Here is a 26311-nt window from a genome sequence, read left to right on the forward strand (position 1 = left end):
CCCCCGTTCATGCTCTGTCTCTCTCTGTCTCAAAAATAAATAAATGTTAAAAAAAAATTAAAAAAAAAAAGAGCTGAGGGTCTTTGAGAGAATGAGCATGGGGACGGACTTGGAATTGCAACTGGCTAAGGTATAAAGGTGGCAAGGGAGTGTGGGAAGGTGGTAGTATCAGTGAATAATAGGTCCTGGTAGGGGTCAAAAATTGTTGGCAATGAGGAATAACCTAAATAAGTAGAAATCGGTGATTAGAGAGTCAGATGCTTCAAATGGAGCTCAAGTGCCGGCTGATTGGCTCACACCAGGGTGTGAACAGGGACACAGTTCCTTGAGGGTCGACAGTAGTTTCTTTGAGTGTTTTATAACCCATACCTCAGCCTGACAGATACTCAATAAATGTTTATGAATGAATTCAGAGAAAAAGTTGACTATCAGCATGGAAGGAGGGTGATAAAAGGTCATTCTGAGTCAAATTTTAATTGGCAGTTGCACCTGTCCTTATATGTTTGTGGGGTGCACAGGACAAAGACCCCACCTCAGGCTAGCTCAGGTAAAGGGAATGTATTTCAAGTTTCAGACCTCGCTAAATGCAAGGAATGGGAACATAAAATACAGCTGAGCCTCGTAAGAACTGAGGGCCTAGCAGAAACTGAGGTGCCCTCTCAGTCCTGTTGAGGACCAGTTGGTCTCTCCTCCTGCTTCTCCCAGTGGGACGGTTTCCTCTGTTTTTCCTCACAGTTAAGTCTCTTCTCCTTTTCATCGGACACACAGACCAACATGGTTGCCTCATGGCCCAAGTCCACATGAAGTTTTGGGTTTACACTACACATCTAACTCATTTTCTTAAAGCTCCTATTTCTGGGAGAGCAATATGATAGACCTAGGTTCAGTAAGGTGATCCCAAAGCCACAGTCAGGGCAGAAGCGATGGTGGTAAGGTACCATTGTGGCCATTTAGGCCCAACCTCTTAGTGGAGACAGTAGATGAGAAAGTGGTTTGGGAGAAGGGGACTGCATGGGGCAGACAACCCCAAAGAAGTCATCTTTCTATGGGGGGAGGGTATCAGATAGAGAAAAGCAGGACTTGTTGTATTAAGCAAAAATACTCTTGCAGTTAGAGGAACATATTTTGTTTGCTATTGTAATTTTATCTTCGGTTTTAGCAGAAGTGCAATAGAAGATAATCCTATAATCTAGTTAATATTTGCTAGTTACTATGACTATGCGCAAACGTTGGCCAGTGAATATCTTTATAAACTTCTTTCGATTTCTTCTGGTGAGGCCATTTACAACCCTGATTTAGTTAATTTGTATCAGAATATACCAGGGTAAGTTACTTTTCAGACCAACCAATTTTATTTATTTATTTATTATTTTAAAAGTTTATTTATTTTGAGAGAGAGAGAGCAGGAGGGGCAGAGAGAGAGAGGGGGCAAGAGAGAATCCCAAGCAGGTCTGCACTGTCAGCACAGAGCCTGACATGGGGCTCCAACTCATGAACTGTGAGATAATGACCTGAGCCAAAACCAAGAGCTGGATGCTTAACTGACTGAGCCACCCAGGCTCCCCGAGACCAACCAAATTTAAAATAAAAAATCTTTCTTCATAGCTTTCTACTGCAGAGATCCTGATTAATTAGGCTCTGTAAGTCATCAAAAGTCTTCCAAGATGAGTGGACAGTGTTCTTATTATCATTTTAGAGGAGTGTTAGGTATTCCTCCAATTGATAGCTCCAAGAACATCTCCCATTGGAGTGGTTTGCCTATGAACTGATCTGTAATTCACTTTAAAAAGTAAGCCCACTAGTGGGAAGGGCAGGGATTTTATTTCTCGTTTGCTTTTATATTCTCAGTGCCTGAAAAGCAGAAAGATGGGCTCATTTAGAACCTGAGGAGTAGTCCATACACATTTGTTGGATAATGGGATGAAAGGTGTAAGTATGAGTGCATGTGTAACTCACCAACCAGCTCTAGGCAAGCCTGGTGGTTTTTCAAACAATTCCACTTAGCACTGAGTTGATACTTCTTTTTTTTTTTTTAATTTTTTTTTTTCAACGTTTATTTATTTTTGGGACAGAGAGAGACAGAGCATGAACGGGGGAGGGGCAGAGAGAGAGGGAGACACAGAATCGGAAACAGGCTCCAGGCTCTGAGCCATCAGCCCAGAGCCTGACGCGGGGCTCGAACTCACGGACCGCGAGATCGTGACCTGGCTGAAGGCGGACGCTTAACCGACTGCGCCACCCAGGCGCCCCGATACTTCTGTTACAAGGTGCTGATCCCTGTGTTACACCTTAGGAATACCTAATGTGTATGTGTGTGTGTTTGTGAAGTGTGACAGTTACTGTACAGAATAAAGAGATCGATCCTAATCACTGTCTAGTGTGAAACAGCTGGTGCCCGAGCTATTCAGTGCCCAAAGCAGTTATTCATTTCTCTGGTCTGCATGGATGCTTCCAAAATGATTCTGTCACAGCACGTGTGTTCTGGCATTCCGTCTGAACACTGGGAAACCTGGAGCCAAGGATCTATTAGTGCCTGAAGTGTGGAATGTGTGACATTGATCATCTCCTCTCTGAGCTGGCACTGCTCTGAAACAGCCTGAGAACCAGGGGAACAAGTCTGCTGCCAAGTCCATCTGGTTTTGATCCCATTGCACTTAATGAATCAAAACATTATTTTAGAGACACTTTATTTTTTAAAAAACTATTCCAGAAGTCCAATGAGTACTCTGACTGTACTTAGGATGGATCTAAGAAGTGTTCCATGCAGTCACTGTAGAGACATTCATGAAGACATATAATGTGTTATCATTGCATATTTAATAGGTGCTTTTAAGTACTTCAGTGTGATTAAATTGATGGCACTTTCTACTTAAATTCTTGGTTTCCAGCTACACTGAACCACTAAGTGTGGCCTTTAAGTGGCATTTATAAACAGACTGAGATATGAGGTTGTAGCGTGGTAAATAAATGACCTTTGCTTTTTTATTTCTTGATGAAAGTTTGGAAACCTCTATCTCTAGAAGCTAATTTTTGGTGTTAAGAAATTGAAAATGTTTCCACTATTCTTCTTTTGGAAGCCAAATAATGGGGGACAGAACAGAGGAGCTAAGAAACGACATATATTGAGCATCTACTACTTATTCGACACTGTATTAAGCCATGCATTATCCAATGTCTTGCAAGATAGGCATGTCATTAGTTGCATTGTATAGTTAAGAAAACAGGCACAGAGAGAGACAGTGCCCATGCTGTTGTCATGGATAGCAAATGGCAGAACCAGGACTGAGGTCTTTCTGACTCTAAAGCTTGCATTCTTTCCACTCATGCATCCTCTTTCTCAGTGGCATTAGGAGCAATTTAGGGTGCTTGGAGGAATGAGGGTCTCCCAAGTGCTCTGGGAGCATGGAAGTGGTGCTAAATCTCCTAATTTCTTGTATACCTTGAGTGAGTCACTTTTCTTCTCTGTATCTCAATTTGCCTCTTAAACTGATCTGTTCTTTGTTGCTTTGGAAAGCTATTGTATTTTCATGCAGAGTTATGATCTTTCAGAAGATGGGTGACATTTAAAGTGCCCAAATTCATCTTAGATAATAATGAAAATTATGCCATTGTCATTTATGTCCTGTAGCAATTGTAGGCTTTCCTGGTTATTCCAAAGATGTTCCCAAGGGGCAGCATCATTTTCAATAGGTCCTTACAGAGGCATCCTGTGGATGAAGACAAAGAATGCCAGTGGAAACCACTAGGTAATTCAGCACTGATTGTATGGATCAGGAGCAAAATATTCCAGTACTGCTGCGGGGTTCACCTTCCTGTCTGACCAAAGCCACAGAGACCTAATGCATTTTAGAAATTTCACCAGAAAAAGAAATGACATCTGAGGGATATATTGTGCTGTGTATTAGAGGACTCAAGAAATTCCAGGAAATGAATCTATTTTTGCTAGTAAAAATGAAAAGACAGCTCATGTTACACAGATATTTTAAAGGTGAGAATATTAGCTTTGGGATGAGCTTTGGCAGTTGCTTTTTTTTTTTTTTTCCTCTTTTTATTGTGAAAATGGTGACAGTTTCTACATCTACCTAGAAAATCCTCTCTAACAATACCACATTCATCAATGAAAGCTCAGATGGATTCCTTGAGTGGGAGGAGCAGCCAGAATATGGGGAAGGATTGACTGTCTCTGTAAAAGAATGGAAGGCGTGATTACTTGGCTGGGTCAACAATAATGAACTGCCCCAAATGGCTATGAAGGTGTTTTTGATGTTCCTAGACAGTTTCTTAGGTAAAATTGTTATGTGAGTAGTTAGAACTTAGCAATGACACTATAATGCTTATAATTCTAGGACCCAATGCTAGAACCACCAGACATGGGGTTTATACTGCCTAAGGCATTTCTTTGCCTGGCTTTTAAATGAAGGCTGATTTTAATTTGTACATAGTGCCTTTGCCTTGTTTAAAGAAAAAAAAATCACAATAGCTGAAACCCCAGTTTGCTCAAATCTGCCTTTTGCAGCTGATTTCATTTACTTATAGGCATAATTACATTTGGAAAAAAGTTTTAAGTTTTATGGCATAAGCAGTAAAATCAAATGAGTGTACACTTTTTCTAATCATTTGTTTCCTACAGACATTTTAATGGTCCAGATCTACAGATTTGGGTCTCTCTTCCTCCTTGACAAAGGAATGTTTTTCGAATCTTGATTGTCACTGTAACTAGAGGCTGTACTCTTTTGGTGGTTGGCCTCCAAATTTTATTCTCTTAACACCTAGAGTGAATTTCACATCTTCCTAGATTGGTTACTGTGTTTGTAGCTCTGATATGAACATCCTGTCCATGAGGAAATATTTGCACTACTTAAAGGAGCAGCTTCAGTGGTCTGAGAGGGTGGGACAAGAAGACTTCGCCATGGTGCTTCCATACTCTGAACGTAGTCCAGAATGATGGTCTGTCCGTGGATGATAATGGGAGTTTAATCTGCATCTTCTTGGGGAAGAATCTGAGTTTCAGAAAGAAAACAAAAAAATCAAGGTCTCGTTCTCTTCCTACATGATCTCGGTGAAATTATTTAACACATTGATTGCATGCTCAGTTTCCTATTTTGTTAGATGACAATGATAAAAATACCTGCTGACTAGATTGCTGTGAGGACCAAATAAGATTTCTATGTGAAAATATAAACTATAAAATACCAGGTACATTATTAAAGGCTCATTGAAAGACTAACATAAGAAAAGAACGTACATGCTGATACAAAAGAGCTGATGGCTGTCTTATTACAAAACAGTTACAAAGCGTTTTTGCAAAAAGAAAATTTTCCTGGAAATCTGAGTGGGTTGTCTGTGTTCCCTCTCCTCAGTCAACAGATCACATTCAAACATTACACTGGGTAGGGCATCTAAAGCTTAGTATGATCCATTTACCTGGCGGTTATTTGAAAACTGATGTTCTAGTTTTACGTAAATGTGTTCAAGCTATGTTGGTGCCAAGCTATGTTGGTGCCCAAGTGTATTGTCTAAGTTTTAGAATTTCGTGTATCATGTGGTTTTCAAGACTTAATAAAACGTTAACTACTTAATAAACTGCCAGGGAGCAACTGTGACAAATGTTGTTGGCATCAAGTGTACTGGGAAATAGGGTTTTAGCAGAAGTGTCTTAATTAGGAGTGGGGCCAGGTTCCATCCTCTGTTTCACCTTGGTTTCTGTGTCTGCAACCAGTCACAAAACTGGTCAGCTTTACAGCCTCGAGCCTTGTAATTCGCCGCAGATGAGTCAGATTCCTGTTCTGTCTGGTGGTTTAATGCCATTGGCAAGTCTGTGTAGATAAACAACAAGAAGACTGCCAAATCCATTTGAGGACAAACAGCATATCGTGGTCTGGCGAACATCCTCTGTCCGTCCACATAGACTTAGTTTTAGGCACAGGAAAAACAGGACTCCTGATGCAAGGTGAGAAAGTATGTCAAGGTGTTTGAAATATTTTACCTAAAACAAGTGATGGTATAAAATGTGAGGAAAGCTAAGAGCTGGTGAGAAAACAGAGAAAGAAATAATCGTTTACAAATGGCTGTTTACCTCACTTGAAAATGATCCTAATCAGGAATTTGCATTTCCTTAAAGCCTTTTTGTTAGTGATAATATCCCTATCCCTATTTCTCAAAAGGCAATTATCACATAAAATGGCTTATAATAGAAGTGTTATTGCTTTCCTGGCGTTCAGCATGTAAGATTTTTATTGGTATACTTGTCTTTTTTTTTTTTTTTTTCTGAGCACCTGCAATTATATTTACATTCTGACAAAATATAGTAGAGGTGGCACTTAAATCTCCAAGTTCCTGTCTACAATCCTAAGCAATTTTACGGTCTTTTCAGCTATACCTATTTTTTTCTGTAACAATTTCAAGTGCAATTAAGGCACAGAAGTATCATTTGTAAAGTTTCCACAAAAAGGATATATTTTGGGTCTTGGTGCTGGATACCATTACAATAACTTGCTTTGTAATTAGCGTGGCAGATCTGGGATTAGCTCGGATCAGGACCTTAGTAGTCAGGCTAAAAGATCTTAGCTTTTGAGGGCAGGAAAATTCTGACCAAGGAAAGAAGAAAGAGGTGAGGTGCTGGCATTTGTCATCAATAATGTTGAGTGGTTGGCGGGATGGGATGTTGATGGTAGTGTCGTAAATTACCTAACAGAGGACAATTTGTGAGATAAGGAATAAGGAAGATCACAAACGCCACAGAAATTCTCTTCCTGGTTGTAGATTAAAATATAGAACTCTTGGGGCGCCTGGGTGGCGCAGTCGGTTAAGCGACCGACTTCAGCCAGGTCACGATCTCGCGGTCCGTGAGTTCGAGCCCCGCGTCAGGCTCTGGGCTGATGGCTCAGAGCCTGGAGCCTGTTTCCGATTCTGTGTCTCCCTCTCTCTCTGCCCCTCCCCCGTTCATGCTCTGTCTCTCTCTGTCCCAAAAATAAATAAACGTTGAAAAAAAAAAAAAAAAAACCAAAATGTTCACTGAACAGAAATTAAAAAATAATAATAAAAAAAATAAAATATAGAACTCTTTATTCATAAGAGTAGACAATAAACTTACCTTAGATTTCTATTAAGAAAAGGAAATGAAATGTATATGAAATATTCTAATTTGTGTTCATACAGCAATCATGGATTTTCAAGCATTTTCATAAGGTCTCTGAAAGGTCTGGGATTTCTCCCTATTTACACGCTAAAAAGTTAGCCTGATACGGTTTCATGGATATAGGCAGAAGACAGAATCAGGACCTGTCAGAGAGAGATAAGGACTTCATTACTCAAATTAGAGCATGCAAGCTGAGCTTCATGTCCACGTCCCTTCCCCTTCCCCTCAAGTCCCATGGGAGCCACATGGAGGGCTGCCATTCCCATGGTGGGTTTGGGTTACAGCTGAGAGATGTGAGCTTGAGGGAATCTATGGCTTTTAGAGGAAGCATGCTGTCTGTCTTGGGAGAGGCATTACCTCACTCCTCAAGGTTGGCTGGCTGCAAACACAACCCAGAGAAACAGTCTGAGTAAAGAGCAAAGAACAGCCAGAACCTGGCATTCTTGTCACCCAGTATGATTTTCAGTGTATTTAGGACCCATGGCAGATTGCCTCTTCTAGCCCTTAGGAACTCTAGACGATTATCTTACCAACAATATGTGTCTATTGTAACTTGTATAAATTCTTTTTTTTTTTTTTTATTTTTTTTTTCAACGTTTATTTATTTTTGGGACAGAGAGAGACAGAGCATGAACGGGGGAGAGGCAGAGAGAGAGGGAGACACAGAATCGGAAACAGGCTCCAGGCTCTGAGCCATCAGCCCAGAGCCCGACGCGGGGCTCGAACTCACGGACCGCGAGATCGTGACCTGGCTGAAGTCGGACGCTTAACCGACTGCGCCACCCAGGCGCCCCTGTAACTTGTATAAATTCTATGCACATATATTTGTAGTTTCAAAACACTATCATTCCCTCCTTTTGGCAAATAAGGAATTTGAGGCTCAATATGTTTAAATAAGAAGTTAAAGTCACAAATAAGTGGCACAGCAGGGACTACAATGCAGTATTTTTAATTCATAGTCTAATGTTATTACCATTGGCCTGTTTTTGTATTAGTGCTAAAGAATTTTTAGGCTTTGTTGGCTGTGTGTTTTAGTGAGGGCTTCTCCATTATTTTATTTACTGCTGTGTGCATTGCAGGAAATGACTCCTCCTTTTCATCTATTGCTGCATTTTGATTTTATCAGACTAGAGTGTTCCTGTGTCTTTTCCTCCTTTTAGCTTAGATAAATCTGTTTATTTCTAAAGGCCTGTAGCTTCCTCAAAGTTCTAGGAAATAAGGTCAAAACAATGAAATTGTTCATAGAATTGCAGAATTGCAGAGATAAAATGTACATCAGACACAATTTAGTCTAACCACCCCACCTCCATTTTACCAGTAAGAAAGCAGAGGTCCAGAGAGCCCCAACGAATTGCCACCCAAGGTCAAAGGTCTTATTAGTGGTAAACAGAAGAGCCGAAACCAAGATTTTTTTGTATCTAAAATTCAGAGTTTTTTGTCACTACACTCTACATTGCCTTCTGAACGAAGAAGAACTCAAGGATATTGGGAGAAGCTTAGTACCTTCTCATTATGTGTTCTAAAGTTCTGTTCGGTAACAATAGTACTTCTGTTTTTCATCATCCTAGGTATTGAAATAACAACAGAATTATAATTGCTTTAAGTCATGGGGTACAAACTTAAATGCCCTTCTGTGATCAGCAGGTAACTATAAAATAGCCAGTGTGATCAATGGGAGGAATAGTGTCTATGGCAAGCTAGAGAAAGCACACCCATCCAGATACACTCTGATTCAATGCCTTGAACATTGAAACCTCTCCCCACGCCCCTCGACCCCGGCCAAATCTGCGTCTGGATTCAGCTCTCCAGCTGCCATTTTATAACACCTGACCTGAATAACATGGTTTAAAATGATTTGCTGTATCTTTAAATGTGATCTTTTCACAGGGTTTTTAGAGCTAAATATTAAGGTATTAGTTGTCAGCTGCTCTAACCCATCATTATGCTGAGAGAGAAACAAAAGCGATAAAGTGACTTGCTCAAGTCAGTGTGTGACAAAGCTAGTTTGTCACACCAACTGTGACTAGAACTAAATTTCTAAGACACTTAGTCCAGTGCTCTTTCCACTTCATCCTGAAACATTTTTTTAAAAAGAGTATTCAGTTTTATAATAAAAGCGATGAGATGGAACAACACAGTTTGCAGATAACCTCTCAGGAATCAATCAATAATTATTTATTGGGTGTATTACCACAGGCCCATTCTAAGGGACATGTGGCATACTAAAACACAGCAGGTATCTTTATTTTGTCATTTCTGTCCTCTCTAGTTGGGAAAGTCAAAACTACTATTGCAGAATAAATAAATGCTAGGATCTTTGGCATTGACTTTAAGAAAGCTTCATAAAGGAAAGATTATGGGGGACATGAATGCCTTCACTCTCCATATTCCAACAATTATCTTTAGTAGCATATTTAAGACAACCCTCTGTCACAGCTAAGGGAATATTATGATATTTGCTAGAGGATGCGAGGACTAGAATTATGTGTGTGCGTGTGTGTGTGAGAGAGATTTGAATTGGAATTTGTGCTATTCGTTCTTCATGTTAAACCAAACTTTTTAACCATTGATATCCTAAATATTTTGTAGGCCCCTAATCTGAAGTTTGTGGCAAGTGCTGACGTAGATATAAAAGGTATGCCAACCAAAGTTGTGCTGAGATAGAAGTTACCTACCTTCGTGGGGGTATTGTAAGAAATACCAGTTTTAAAAAATAAACTGTTCCTCTATACCTTTGATTTGTGTTTTGTTTTCACCAGTATTTAAGTTCTGCGTTCATACTCTCTGATGCTGCGGTCAGTTTTATTCTGGTAGAGAATTCTTCTCGTTTGTCCGTGTTGCAACTTGGTTGCCCTCCCTAGCCGATTCGTCACTTCTGCCTTTTTCTTTTTCTCCATTTCAGATGCTCCGTCTTATTGCTGTATCTGTAGAACTCTCCATCCTTAGATACTTCAAAATTAATCCTGATGGGGCAGGGGGGCAGGGAAAACTGTTTTTGTAAAAGGTCAGATAATAGTAAAAATATTTGGCTTGGTGGCCCATGTGTTGCCTGTCGCAATTACTCAACTCTGCTTTTGTAACACGAAAGTGGCCATAGATAGTAGGTAAACAGGTGATTGTGCCTGTGTTCCAATAAAAGTTTATTTACAGAAATAGGTAATGAGCTGAATTTGTCCCTGGCTCTGGCTTGCCAACCCCGTACTCTGATCCATTGATATTATAATAGGGAATGCTTATTCCAAGGGTTGAGCAATGTGATACCTGGTTGTGTAAGAAGTTTCTGTTGATATTTTTCTGTATCTTCTGATTAAAATGTCTATTGTTTGTTTTATAATGTACACAGTTAATAAAGCAGAATGCCAGTGTAATTTATAGATAAACAACTATACATATATTGGAACCCCTGATAAAATGTTTTTGTACTGATAGTAGAGTGCGAAAAAGACTGGAAGACTGGAGACTTCTCCAGCTTTGCACATTCTTCACAAATACCATGCATTTGGGAATATGTCTGTCTTGTGCTTATATATGAGAAAGACACTCTTAGCTTATGGAGTAGCGTGTGGTGGTGTGAAATAGAGAAAGGGTTCTAGAGAATGTTAGGATCTTATGAATTAATTCTCTCATATGCTAACATTTTAAATATTTATTTTATTTTGAGAGAGAACGCATGTACGTACGAATGGGGGAGGGGCAGAGAGAGGGAGAGAGAGAATCCCCCACACTGAGTGTGGAGCCTGACATGGGGCTCAGTCCCACAGTCCCAACACAGGGCTCTATCCCAACCCGAGGCTAAATCCCACAACCACGAGACCATGACCTGAACCGATATTGAGTTGGATGCTCAAACGACTGAGCCACCCTGGCGCCCCTCATATTCTAACATTTTAATCAGAACTGCTTCAGCTACTCAATAGTTAACCATTAGCCCGACTTTCCCTTTAACGGTAATCATTTTTCCCTTGACATTCTCAGGTAAACTCTGAATTATTACTTTCTAAACAAAGTTATTTCTTATTCTGTATAAGGTGTTCTCTAATTCTGATGATCACTCAGACCATATATTTTGTCACTTTTGTTAACCCCACAGCATCTGACAGAAAGTTTGACACAAGACAACATGTTTATAACTAAATAAAATGTAAAGCAAAAACATGATTGACTGAAGGCCCAATCAGTCTCTTTAGAAACCACAGTTGAGGCCTTGGCCTATTGTCTAAACCAATACTTGCCTATCTTTTTAAGGAATTTGTGATACTTAAAAAGTTCTGCAGGTATTTTCTGATCCATTTCTTCCATCTCTTCTCCCCACCTATTTCTAAACATGCCACTAGGAAGTGTTAATTTTAACATGAGTTGCAATTGATTTATTGTGAGACCTCTTTTGTTAATTTCCTGAGGCAGTTTGGTACAATGTCAGTACTTTGGGGCAATGGTAAATCCTGGGTCAGAATATCCATTATATGTAGCTAACAGAGGTAACCAAGTGGAATCAAAACCTTTTAAATAGTGTAATATTATTGCTTTCTAGTAGCCACTTTTATTCTATGATAAAGAAGTTGTATGTTTTAAGTTTTGTTGTTGCTGCTATTCATTTAATTGTACATACATTTAGAGAGAAAGTTGCAAATATAAAATATAGCAAATACAGACAGTTTTGCATTTTTAGTGTGGCGTTGCCAAGGTAGAGTTTAAGTTGGGAACACAAAGCAGACCGATGCTAGCATTCTGTGGTAACGAGCTTTTCTTGTGCCCGTTGTCCATTTTGTGGAGCTTGGTCTTATCTCCGAATACCCAGTTTCAGGATTACCCTGGATTCTTGTTGGAATATTTGCAACTAGAATAGCCCTTTGGACTCTTTGTAGTGCTGGCAACAAGTCAGTATTATTTTCTCTGACATCATCTGTTTCTCTGTTAAGGGCTATATGGAAAAGTTACTCTCCTACATTCTAGCAATTAATTATAATCTTTCAGATAGGCCTAAACTCCTCTTCCGAGGAGGGGGAAAAAAATCTCTTAAACAGTATTCAGAGCATACCCAAACATGTCACTACTTGAGTTTCCATCTGTATTTGCTTACTTCTCTTTTTGCTTTCTTCTCATGCTTACCAGGCTCTCGGAATCTATTTGTAATGAAACAAACCAGACATTTAAGCTTGAGGAGACATCTTGTGCAGTTAGAAAGACAAGGAGAGGAAGAGGACACATCTTTACTTAGTGCTTGATTTCTGCCAAGTGCTTATTCTAGACACTTCTCGTGTGAAAAGCTTCCTTTTTTGTTTGTGTCTTAACATGTTTATTATTTATTTATTTGTTTATTCAGTTTTGTGGCTGACAACTAGACAGGTTTTGTTAATAAAAATATACATGTGGTATGTGGGTGGTCATATGCCAGAATACTGGGGGTGCATGTAAAAGTAAGGGAGTCATCAGTAAAAGTATATAGGCAGAAATAGGACGTCATCAGGTGTGGTAGCGCTTTACAAGAATTGATAGTAAAACGCCTGTCATTATTTGTCGATGTCGATCCATGTATTGTTCAGTGTGTGATCTGTCTTAACACATTTATATTTATGGCAGATATAAGCCATTCTATCTTTATTTGAATAGATTGACTTCAGCACATTAAACTGAAACATGTGTCAAGATACATACATAGAAATTCGCTCAATATTTACACTGGATTAGATCAGGTGACTGGATTGAGGATTTGGGGTTTGTTATGTTAGAGCATATGGGCAAGTTGTAGGCTAGAAAATATGTATGGTGTTTTCAATTTCCTCCTAATTATAGAATCTTATCTATATCAATAAAAGTTTATATTTAACTTTGTGAGAAGTGTATGTGGTGAGCAAAATAATTGTATGCTCCCATGCATCTGTAAAGCATAACTTAGATTTTGATAAAAAGTAAATTGATTCTTGATAAAGTTCTGAATGTTAATGGGACAAACATTCCCATGTGACTCTAACCATTTTCTATTCTTGCAGTATCTTTTTCAGTGATATAGGCTGACTTTTTTTTTTTTTTGGCACCCACATATAGCAAATAACTGTGAAACATTTCAAACCTCAAAGTGACACTAAAACTGTGAAGTATGAAATGGAAGTGCCAGCGTGTGTGAGACACATTGCATAGCACTGCTCAGTAATTCAGTGTGTGCATGCAAGAGAAATGACAGCACCATTGCAAGATGCAGCATGATTTATGCTTCAGAAATTAATAAATAAAGCAATCTCCATTTGCAAACACTCCCTAATGCCTAAAGCTACCACCTTCTATGTTTAGCAGTCCTGCCCTAGTAATTACACCCTTCTCACCCCAGGAATATCTGCTGTGAGGGATAAGATTATAAATGAATACCCTCCTTGCCATGTCAAGGTTACTAAATGGTTATGATTAAGGGCTGTGGTATTTTAGGTTTCTCCATGAATGCTTGTATTTTGTTCCCTAACATGTGAATTTAATTAGCTTTACATTGATTTGTCTTTATATCTGTCACCTACTCCTGATGACTGCTACCTTCCCAGGTTTCTGCAGACAGTATTCTAGGTAGGGTCAAATAAGATCTTTGAGTTCTCAAGATCGAATTCAGGGCCTGTGCTAGAGTGTGATGTATTTACTTGCTTCTGAGACTCAGTTTGTGTATTTTTATGCCTCACTTTTAGGAAGCATGTTCAGAGGGATTTGGGGTTATTAGCAAGTCTCCTGTATTCTTTAGATTAGACACAATGGGAAAGAAAGATGAGGTCCTTGGGTCCCTCTGGTGATGGCCTTAGTAATACAAGAGTCCTACTAGGTAAAGCAAGTGCTGAGGAATTTATGTTTTGTCTTTTATGAAAAGCAAAAGAGACAATACACACATCAATGATAAACAGCAACAGTTCCCTATTCTGAGCGCCTATACAGGCAGTGCTTTATATGCAGATAGTTGACAACTTACTGAACACATTAGAGTCTAATTTATAACACTCAGAAGTATCATTCCCTAATTTTAAGAATGATGAAACTGAAGTTTAGAGAGGCTAAGTGTCTTACCCAAGGCCAGCGGTGGACCAGCCAGCTCAGTCTGCTAATCCATATGCCCACACTGCTCACTTTAAGTATCTCATACTCTCTGGTATGATGCATTTCCTGAGGGAATGAGTGTTTGTAGCAAGTTGTTTTCAAAAACTCTTGAGAGATATTGCAATGGAATGGTTTAGAACTAGAGAGTTTAGTAGGTGCCCAGCTATAAGCTAAAAGAGAATAGTGCTAAGGTTTTTGGAGTCATAACCCAAAGATGGACTTCCTTGCATGGTGAGGAGGGAGCATGGGGAACAGGTATGAAGGGTGGTGACCTGACAGAGCTAGGTAGAACACTCACACATCTGGAAGTCAGTTCCTTAACTTCCCTCAATGTGGCTCATCTGTGAGGGAAAGGAGTGCATCAACCTTGCTTATGTTAAGTTTTATATCTTTAGCTAGCTAGCTAGCTAGCTAGCTAGCTAGCTAGCAATCTGGCTATCTATGTCCGTCCATCCATCCATCCATCCATCCATCGACATCTACCTATCTTGATAAGAAACATGAGATTTCTGTATCAGAGATAGACTTAATTACTCAGAAGAACATCTTACCTGAGTTTCCCTGTGCCTCATATACAGTGGAGTTAGTACCACGAAAAGGAACTCTGCACTTATGAATTTTAGAGTTTATTTGGGGGCATTTGGCACAATTGCCCTTTCTTCCCTGCAGAGAGAGACAGCAGAGAAGGGAGAGGGGAGAGGAGGGAGGCAGAGAGAGAGAGAGAGAAAGGGAGAGAGAGGGAGAAAGAGAGCGAGAGTGAATGCAAGAAAGCTCACAAGTGCTTTATAAATGATAGAAGGAGGTGAAGTGAAGGTCTCTCTGTTTATTAGTCTTTGGAATGTAAATAAATGTCTCCAGGGGAGGTGCCTCTAAATCTCTTTTGAGTCTTTACCTTTAACTTACTTGGCTTGTTTGCCATTCAGGCATCCTTTAACCCAGGTGCCAGAATTTGTTGCCCAGAAAGCCCTGACAGTGCACAAAAGTAAAAATATTCATAGAGAATTATCTCCTGCCACCTGTTTTAATTTTGTGTAAGGGAAAGATCAAGATTGGCTGACTGGGGATATGCACCAGTATTTTTCCATCAAGTGGACCAGAGCCCGGTAAGGCCGAGCGAAGGTTCAGATTTGTAAGAGTCATGTAACTGTACCCACATCTTTGGTTCTTATTGTTGTTTGGTTTTTTAGTTTTATTTTTTGTAGGAGAAGGTGGCCTAAGAAGATCAATATAAATACATTTCTTCCGGGCAATTTTGTTAAGCCTTTAGCTATGATATTTACTTGGTAGAGATTCAGCTATTTCAGTAGGGGATATCTGGCATTATTTTGCTTTGGGGGAAGAGTGTATGCTACCTAATTTGCTAAAGGCTTAATGAGTACTGCTGTATTTTATGACTAGATAAGAGAGAAATGAATGCTTGATAGAAAAGTTTTAGGCATAGGAATATTTACTTAGCATAATACGACTTTGTGTTTTGTTTTCAATACGTTGTGCTATTACTAAAAGTTTACATACTTGATATAGTATTTTGTTAGCACATTATAGCACATATAGCTTTCACTTTATAACATGTTACATGTCTGCTTCATATCCTGTATGGACTATAATCAATAACATGTTACTTTAACCATCACCACCACGAATTGTATTGAGCATTGGCTATGTACCAGATGTTGTTGTGCTAAGTCCTTTGTATGTATTACTCATCCAATCCTCATGGTAACCTATTATCATCATACACATTTTACAAGTGAGGAAGATGAACTCAGAGATATGATGAAACTTCCTGAGGGTCACACTGGTGATAAAGTTCAAATTTATACCCCCTCAAGTCTCTCTGTCCTCTTAATCATTTTTCTATGTGATCCCTAATAAATAATGCAGTATACCCCCTAGAGGATGAGATTCAGATTCCTAAAATAGGATATCAGTTAACATAATAATTTGTACCTGGTAGATATTGAATTGATTATACTTGAGTAAATTGTCCTAAACTTTATAGGAGATTGGAGTTGTATAATCTTTGTCTTCTTTTTCATTACTATTACATTATATTTTTAGATTTCTTAAAATAGTTGTATATTTGTTATTTTAGTACATTTTACATTATTGTTTTACACACTGAGGTCTCATAGTATAGTTAAATTGTACTGACAAAATATGTATTAATTTCCAGTATTCTTCTTCTGACATCACAGAGAACTTTATATTCTCTTTCATTTAATTCAGTCTGTTCTTGGTTCCTGGCAGGGTTTTGTTTATTCATTCAGCATTTATTGAGTACCTAATACATGCTAGGCTAGGCACTTGAGGGATTTGTTCAACAAATGAATGAATTATTATCTTTACTGTGTGATTAATGGAATACAAACGTTTGGAAAGTGGTGATGGTGTTTTCCCATTTTCTTACAACCTCCATGGTCTCTGGCACATGACTGAAGGAGGTAGTCAATTACCATTTGTTAGTTGAATGATATCATATTGTGGACAAAAATACCTACATGAGAATGGAGTACAAAAATATATAGTAAAATCTGAAGTATTCAGACAACTTGTCTAGCATATCCCCTTTCTGACTAAAATTCATTATATCTGTACCTGGTAAATGCATTAATAAATTATTTCATTTATACAATTAACATTTACTGTGCTTCTGATTTATAATGCTATGCATGAGTTAGAAAGGGAATTAAAAAATATCAATTCATAAATAGCTAATAACATGCTAGAAAAAATTCATTCATTCATTCATTCATTCGTTCTTTATTAAACATCTATTATATGCCAGCCACTCTTCTGGACACTGATGATATAGTTGTGAAATGGAGCTTACATTCTGCTGGGATAGGATTGACAAAAAGCATATGAATAGAGAAGATAATCACAAAACACAAAGATCGCAATGAAGGAAATAGAGTGATGTAATAGACTGTGGGGATATATTTAGATGCAAATGTCTTGAAGGCATCTCTGAGGAACTCATATTTGATGTGAGATGTCACGGAGAGGAGGACCAGTGGTGTGCTGGTAAACTAGCACTCTGGAAAAAGAAAAAAAAAGCCTGATATAACATGTCTTGACTTTCATGGTGTAAATATCCCACTGTGGCTAATTTCAGGCTACCAATGGTTTAACATCTGGATTGCAAAAATTTCTAAAAATTTAACAACCGGCCATTGAAAGCTGTATAAACCAGCTGCAACACATCACTGGCAGCAATATGAAGAGAAATCCAGGCAGTGGAAAAGCCTTGAGAGGGGACAGGAATTGACTCATTGAAGGTTCTGAAAGGAAGGAAACCATTGTGGATGTAGAGTAATGGCAGAGAAAATAAGGATAGTGATATGAAATCGTGTGAGAGAGATGACCAGGAATCAGATGATGTATGGCCCTGTAAGTAATGGCAAGAAGCTGATTTTTGTTTTAAGAGTGGTGGAAAGTGATTGAATGGTTTTAAGGCAAATGTTATGATCAGAATTCCATCTTAACCAGATATGTTGACCTCTGTGTGTAAAATGAAGTAATAGAAGCTAGAGGGAAATAGACTAACCAGAAAGCTATTTTTCACTCCTAATGTTGTTCAACACGTTTTCACTCTCTTCCTCTGCCACCTTGGATTGGAGTACGCTTCCCTGACCCACTGATTGTGAGATTGGCCCTGTGCTTGCTTTGGTCAATAGAAGATAAGAAGACATGATGCAAGCAATAGCTTTAAATGTATTGGTGGTTTAACTTGCGTCTTATACTCCACAATCTGCCATGAAAAACTGTGCCCCAGGTAGCTGAACTCTCCAGCCTGGCCCATCTAAGCCAGCTGACTCAGAGCTGCTCTGGCCAAGCTGAAGAGTTGTGAGCAACAAAAATCTAAACTTGTAATCCACTGATTTTTGGTTTGGTTTTCTATGCAGTATTATACTGGCAATTGTTGTAGTATTAGTGAAATAGGAGAGAAATGGCCAAATTAGAGATATATCTTAGTGATAGTTAATGAGATTCTGATTTGAATGGGTGGCTGTATGATAATATCATTTACAGACATGAGAAATACAAGAAAGAACAGTTTGGGAGAGAAAATCAAGAGTTCTGTTAAATATAGTTGAGATACTTATTAACATGCAAGTTCACATGTAAGACAGCTGTATACACGAGCGAAATTTTGAGGACAGATGTGGTATAGACAATAAAGTTTTAGAGTCATTGGTATATGGACATAATTTGTCCAAGGACCTGGATGAAGTTTCCTAAGGAACAAGTGAAATTAACACAAAAGGGCTTGTGATAGAGGCTCAACCCTTTAGAGGGTTGGTAAAAGAGGATGAGTCAGCAAAAGATATTGAAGATGAGCAGCCTGGTTTTCCTAGGAGCAAAACCAGAAGAAAGTGTCATGTAATCCCTTCACAGGAGGGTTACTGTTAACCATTGTGTACTGCTGAAAGCCCAGGAAAAAGCAGACAGAGATTTGTCCAGTGGGAGTGATAGCATGGAAGTCATTGTGCCCTTGATATGGTGTCTGAGCAAACTTTACTGGGAGTGGATCGAAAGTGGGGATGAGGAAGTGCAAACTATGTGTAGACAGCCAGTTTAATCATTTTCCTATAAAGCAAAGAGAAGGTTTTGTTCTGTTTTGTTTTGAAGTGATAGCTGTGATGATGACTGCGTTAAGAGGTAATCAGAGTTAAAACCTTTTATTTAAACTTGGTCAGTTTATTTACCCACCACACTTACTGTTTATTTCAAATCTTTGCCACTCTCCTGAAGATCCTTATCAAACTTCTACACCCCTCTCCCAGTAAATGATCTCACTTCCTACTTCATGGAGAAAATACAGTTCTTGATAGTGAACTCTTTAGAAACTTATTCATAGCTACCTAAAACCTTATCTACCTTCTTGAAAAGAAAATATACCTTTTTCTCTAGAATATGGGTAAATTCTATCCCATCCCTTCCCTTCTTGCCAGGAACCTACCTTGTCTATTACATATTATTTCTTTTTTTTATGTCTCCACCTTTTCCTTTCTTACAATATTATAAGCATCCTAAAATCTCCTCATCTTAAAAATATATCGACACCAAAACATTCTTTCTCAAACTTATGTCCCCATGATGGTCATTTCATCTCTTTCCTCCTCTTCAAACCACACTTTTTAAAAAGAGAGTCTACATTTATTATTTCCAATGAGTTTATTCCTTCATAGCAGTGAAATCTTTGCCTTTAACTCTCCATGAATAGGCTCCTAATTATAAAAGCGAAAGGATATATTTCATTCCTTGTCTTAAATGTATGAGATAATGGAAATAGATTTTTTTAGCACTGCAATTGGAAGTACTCAATTATTTGTGTAATTAATTATTTAGTTATTGAATTCCCTAGGATATAACCTTCATAATCCCCACATTATGTCTTGCATCCCCAGTGCCTAGCAGACTGCCTGTCACATTAGAGGCATTTGGTAAATATTTGTTGAATTAATGATTGAATAAGTGGATGTTGGATAAAAACACAATCCCTGTCCTCAAGAGACCATGAAAGAGTTCACAATCTAGGGAGGAATTGGCATTCTATATAACACACATGTGCTAGAAATTCCAACAGTAGAAAATCATATGACATCCACCCAGCCCACACACTAGAATGTGAAATGTCAGTAAATTGCAATCTGTCATTCTTGACTAATGAATCTGTCTTTAAATTTGCAACATTAAGTTTTAAATTTTATTCTAATTCATATGAGATTGAATATAATTTAAACAGTGGGTCCTAAAAAGAGATAAAGGTGAGAAAAGCATTTTATATGAGAACAAACTGAGAGCCGATGGGGGGTGGGAGGGAAGGGAGGGTGGGTGATGGGTATTGAAGAGGGCATCTTTTGGGATGAGCACTGGGTGTTGTATGGAAACCAATTTAACAATAAATTTCATATATTTAAAATAAAATAAAATAAAATAAAAAGAAAAGCATTTTATAATTACTCAGTATACCAAACCTAAAATCTCATTTTTTGAATGAAAAGGATCTGGATTTAACCTATGTGAAGCACTTTCTTAGTATCATTAAATCTCTGCATTGAAGATACATTAACATTCTTCTAGCCCAACTATTTTCATGATACAAAGTTCCTTAATTAATGTTTTCTGGAAAGTCCCTGTCCAGTCTCTGCCAGGAAATACCTGTGATGGGGAACACATTACCTTTTACAGTATCCAATACCTGAATTATTAAAACTCTAAGTTCCAGAAAACTAGGTTCCTACTAAATTCCACTGGTCTAGCTTAACTAAGATTGGTTGCTTTTAGCCACCTGAATTAGAATTTTGGAACAGCCAAAGTATCAGCCAGAAATTATTTATTAATTACAAGAGGAAAATGTACATTCATAATAGAAATATTTGACAGTTGCCACCCAAATCAAATGCCCAAATTTAGCAACACCTTTTGATGAGATTTAATAGGATGTGTAGGAAGGACACCATACACTTCTGTACTCTTCCAGTCAAAAATGCTTAATCTAGTCATAAAGAAACAATGGGAAGAATTCAGATTGCCTTCAAGATGAAAAAAGAATAGGAGGAATGTTTTAGGTCAGTACTGTCCTGTTGAAAAGCATTGCAAACCACAGATGCAATTTAAAATTTTTTGTGGCCACATGGAAAAAGATAAAGAAAAACAGGTGATATTAATTTCAATGACATATTTTTATTTAGTTCAATATAGGAAGATATTACTTAAGTATTTAATTAATATAACATTTTAATTTGAAATATTACATTTTTGTAGTAAATTTTAGAAATTCAGACTGTATTTATACATATAGTATATCTTAATTCAGAATCGCCACATGTTAAGACTCAGTAGTTATATGCTGGTGGCTACCATATTCACAGGGAATTTCTAGGTCTAAATAGATCTAAGAGATATATATGATCCTTGTTTAGATCCTGGATTGAAATAAATAAGCATCTATAAAGGGTATTTGGGGGACAGTTAGGGGAATTTTTATAGGTAATTTATTGGATAATATTATTTTATCAATGTTAAATCCTTAGGTGGGGATTATGAATGTGTAAGAAATGTACTTGTTCTTGGGAGCTATGTAATGAAATATTTAAAGGAGAAATGTCATACTGTTTTCAGCTTACTTTCAAATGGTCCAGCAAAAGATAAATTATATGTGTATACATATCAGCAAAGTTATAAAATTTGATTTAAACAACTACATTAGGAAGGTTAACTCATTGTGGTGCCTGGGTGGCTCAGTCTATTAAGCATGTGACTCTTGGTTTTGGCTCAGGTCATGACCTCAAGGTTTGTGAGTTTGAGCCCCCTGTTGGGCTCTGCGCTGAGAGCATGGAGCCTGCTTGGGATTCTCTCCCCCTCTCTCCCGGCCCCTCCCCTGCTCACACATTCTCTCTCTCAAATAAATAAATAAACTTTAAAAAAAGTCAACTTATTAGATCAATATAGAACAACGAGAGGATATATATTTTTCAGGCAAATATGGAACATTATGAAAAATTTACACACTGTTTTATGGAGTAGGAATCAATAACCTTCAAAGAATTTGGAATTATACTTCATGTTCTCTGATTACAGTGAAATTAAATTTTAAAACAATGACAATGAGGTGCACCTGGGTGGCTTAGTTGGTTAAGTGTCTGACTTAGGCTCAAGGTCATGATCTCGATGTTTGGTGTCAGCACAGAGCCTGCTTCTGATCCTCTGTCGCCCTCTCTCTCTGCCCCTCCCCTGCTTGTGCACACATGCACACATACACTCTCTCAAAAATTAATAAACATTAAAAAATAAGTAAAAACCCATGATAATGAATTAAAAAGTTAAAAAAAATGACAATGATAATTTAAAATCCCTAACTTGAAAATCAAGGATTACTCATGGAAAGTAAGGAGGATGGATTGGAGGGTATTTTGGTTGGAGGCAGGAATCCAAGGAAGGAAGGTATTAGTTTTCAAAGGAGAGAAGACAAAGGTCCGTTTTGAGGCCCTATGTTTGGGAAAGGATGGAAGGGATTTAATGACTGATTGTAGGAGGAAACTGAGGAAGAATGAGTATAAGTAACTTCCAAGTAGATGGATGGATAGTAGTGTCATTAATTGTGAGAGAGAAATGTTAATTGGGATGTCTTGGGACATGTATATAGAGATAGTTTGTTATTCAAATTTGGCACTTGAGAGCAGGCTGGGCAAGATATATAGATTTTGTGAGGCATCTACATTTAGTTGATTAATTTAGCCATGGGCATTGGCTAGGTCATTCAAGTAAAGGGTTAGAAGGCAGCCAAAGAAAGAGCTGTGGGGCATGCACAACAGCTGGAAGTGGCAAGGCAACATGAGTCCATGAAGAGACAGGTGAAGTACTCAGAAGTGAAGGAAATCAAATGGATGATTGATTCCAGGTGAATGAATGGTCCATTCCAGCTGAACTCTGAAGAAAGCATGGTACATAGTGTTAAGGACTAGAGTCCTTTGGCAGTTCCAATGCCTTATGTTCCATATATTTGATTTCATTACAAAAGCCCTAAAAATTTATTGCTTTACCTGCATTTTCTTCTCCGAGTCTCCCTGTTTGGCTCTTATTTACCAATTATTCTAACCAGAGGTGATTTATAATTTACATTCTAGAACTGAATTTGAGTTTGATGTAATTGGTTTAGAGACTAGATTTTACATAAAGGGAATAGTTATGAACTCTGAGATGATATAATTTGCCCAAAGGCATACAATAAGTCTGGTTCCCCATCCAAAGGTTTATTAAGCTAATTAGAAGTAATGTTGGATTTTTTATATGCTTTAATTGCCTTTCTAGAAATCCCTCTTTTTAAAGGGATATAACTATACTTATTTTTTTAAATTTTGGATGCAGTCCTAACATGATTTAGTTAAATGCTACTGTAGAGGCTTTTAGTTTAGCATTTAAATGGATTATGCCTGAAGTTTTTTTAACAGATTTTATTAAAAATGGGCGTATAGGGGCGCCTGGCTGGTCAGAAGAGCATGCAACTCTTGATCTCAGGGTTGTGGGTTCAAGCCCCATGTTGGGTGTAGAGATTACTAAAAAAATGAATTTAACCCCCCCAAATGGGCACATCTTTTGCTTTACTAATTATTATAGTAACCCAATCTTACTTTCTTTAGCATCACTATAAAATTCACTCCTTAGATCTCTGGATCACACGTTCTCGTGATCTTTCCTCCCTATCCTTTTGCTCCTTTGCTTTTCTGCAATAATTTTTGCTGTTAGTCATGCTGTCCCTTGAAAGTGCCAATCATGTTTTATTAATTGTTGTGTCTTATATCTCCCCTCTTTAGGAGTTAGCATAGCAATTTTCACTCAGTAGATATTCATGAAATAAAATAAAGATGCATATTGAGTATCATATTGATTAACAATGCAGGCTCCAAGGACTGCCTACCTGGGTTTGAATATTGACTCTACCTACTGTTAGCTATATAACCTTGGGGAAGTTATCTCTTTCTCTGACTCATTTTCCTCATCTGTAAAATGGGGATAATAATAGAACCTAATTTGTATTGTGCTTGTGAGAGTAAAATATGATAACCCATGTATAGGAATTAGCACATTTAGCATATGGCAAATATTTTTAAATGTTTCTATTTTTAAGACTCAAACTTATAAATTCCTTCCCTACTTCTTCCTCATATTTCTCCATCTATTAGTGTCTTTATATAAACTATGTCTTTTGAGCTCTATTGTTACCCTCCAAAGTAAGCAAGACAGAAATGGTCATCTTTCCCTCATTAGGCAGCTGAGGGGAGCCCCCTGAGCTGCAGGGGCTATAGTGATGAAGGAACTTACAGTCAGAGGGATAGAAGTTGGAGCTCTGTCTCTGTACTTTTTAACTTCCCAGATCTTGGGTAAGCTGTTCTCCTTCCATGTAAAAGAGAGTAATCGTTGCACTTTACCAAAAAACAAACAAACAATAGCCCCAAAAACTGGTTCTGAGGCTTAAGTGTGAGACAATTTATGGGGAAGGCTAACCAACATCCCTGGTATATAGTCAATAAATTTTAACATTCTGTTTTCCGTTTCTCCAAAATTTTTATATTTGTGTTATATATTTTAAATCTAAATTAACATAAGATAGTCAACTGTGTTTTTCTGTTAGTATTGACACACCAACTAGTTTGTAAATTTTTTTAAAACAGAGGGTTTCACTTCATAAGTTTCCTGTATCTTTAGTGTATCTTTCTTATACTTGAGCAGGTAGCTAGAACGTGCTTAATAGATATTGAATTAATATTTTGTGATAATGTTTCAAACTATATTAGTCCTATTATCTATATAAAATAGAAAGGAATAGGTATTTAAAAATATTTATGTAAATTTCTCTTTAGACTTTAAAACCTCAATTTTTTTTTTAAGCAGAACTTTGCCTTTTTTGGACGTCAGTCTTGCTTTATCAAATTGATGAGTATTCCTACTTACATTAACTAATGATTGCTAAATTATTTTAAAATAGCAAGCTCTCCATAAAAGCTAAGCCTTATGACGATAATGGTGATAATAATGCTGATATGTATAAACGGGGCTTTGGTATTCATTCGTATGTACTGTGCTGTTGCAGACATTTCTTGGGGAGCTATCTCCTTTCTGATATATGCACTTCATTTACTCTATACCTTCAGTACTAAATTTTGGTAATTGCAAAACATCTGAGGAGAGTGGGGTGAAAAAAAAACACTCAAATGTGTTTTTAGAGTATCTTTGTGTTAGTAATTTGAAAAATATTGTACCTCTTGTTATTAAAAAATCTGCAATTTGCAATTTAATTCAAAATATGCACTTAGAACTTGAAAACGAAGAGGATACAATTAAAAGTTTTTTTTCTTTTTTCTTTTTTTTAAATTCCAGAACAAGTTAAACTGGGTAAAATAGTGACTAATATTGAATCAGTGAGTAAAAAAATGGAGAAAGAAAAGCATCAGCACCATGTTAAGTCCAGGTAATGTGTAATTAGCTAACCTATAGAAAATGTATAGTTTTATTCTACTATGCGAATACTTCCTGACCAATTGTAGTTTCTCAAGTCTATTAACACGTCGTGCGGGATTCTAATTTGTCCTTCTGCTTGAGTCCCTTAAAGCATATCAATTATCAAAATTTTAGTTTTCAATTCAATTAACTTTTGAACTGGAGGATGTCTGAGTAGTTAAGCAAACCATCTGGGTTTTACAGTGCATAAGCTCAAATCCAATTTGTGGCTTTCTTGAGAAAAATGCCATATTTTATGATAATATTACATAAGTTTGGAATTTTAATAACTCCTCTGCAGCAATTATGGAGCAGAGTTAAGTTATAATTTTTCTTTTTTAATTTAATAATTTAAAGTTAGTCTTTTTCTAACGGAAGGTGAGACTGATCCTGTAGAGCATAGTTTCAGGGAAGGCATTTGCTTCTGCTTTCCAAAGGTGTGTGGAGATGAGTCAGTTACTTTTCCGAATTATTCCATTAAATAGCACGGTCATCTTCAAGGTAACTTTACAATTGTGTACATAACTGTTGGCCCTAGGGCTACAGAACCTCTAAAGTTTCTTCAGCACATTTTGTAGGAACGTTTATACTTGTAGAGTATCAATGTTGCTCTGTTAAATGTGTTTTTCAGTCATTTGTTTTACATTATTTCATTATGTAACATCGTCAGAAATTTGGGATAATTAGCACAGTAATAAATAATAAAAATTTGAGAAAATGTTTCCCTGGCTATAAAGAATATCATGGACCTTCCAACATTTATCCAACAATCTGTGCTTAACACTAGGAGATTGATGCTCAGAAGTCAACACTTTGTTGGCATAAGTGTAATGTGATAACTCAAATTTGGAAGAGTGGAATTTATGTAAAGCTCTAATACTGAGGGTTTGGTTTTATCCATGGTAGGGGAAGATGTTAATTGCAAAGGAAAAGAAATGATTATATTGGGAATTTACCAGTTTAAAAAAATTTGCTTTTGGCCTTAATTTAAACCAAGACCCAGGTTGATCTAGCAGAGTGGTAACTGCTAAAAGAGTAGTTAATAGACCAATTTAACCAAATAGTTTAGAATTTCAAGTACGCTTTTAATAACTAGAA

General features: G+C 37.4%; 1 protein-coding gene across 3 annotated transcripts in view; it reads left to right on the plus strand.

Moving 5' to 3' along the window:
- Nucleotides 1-26311, plus strand: part of IQCM (IQ motif containing M) — a 468312-nt gene that overhangs the window by 101993 nt on the left and 340008 nt on the right. For all 3 annotated transcript variants that reach the window (XM_045466083.1, XM_045466099.1, XM_045466092.1), the window contains exon 6: nucleotides 25094-25184. In XM_045466083.1, coding sequence (XP_045322039.1) covers nucleotides 25094-25184 — 91 coding nt within the window. The remainder of the gene's footprint in view (nucleotides 1-25093; nucleotides 25185-26311) is intronic.

This window comes from Leopardus geoffroyi, chromosome B1, assembly GCF_018350155.1.
Source record: "Leopardus geoffroyi isolate Oge1 chromosome B1, O.geoffroyi_Oge1_pat1.0, whole genome shotgun sequence".
Classification (NCBI taxonomy): Eukaryota; Metazoa; Chordata; class Mammalia; order Carnivora; family Felidae; genus Leopardus; species Leopardus geoffroyi.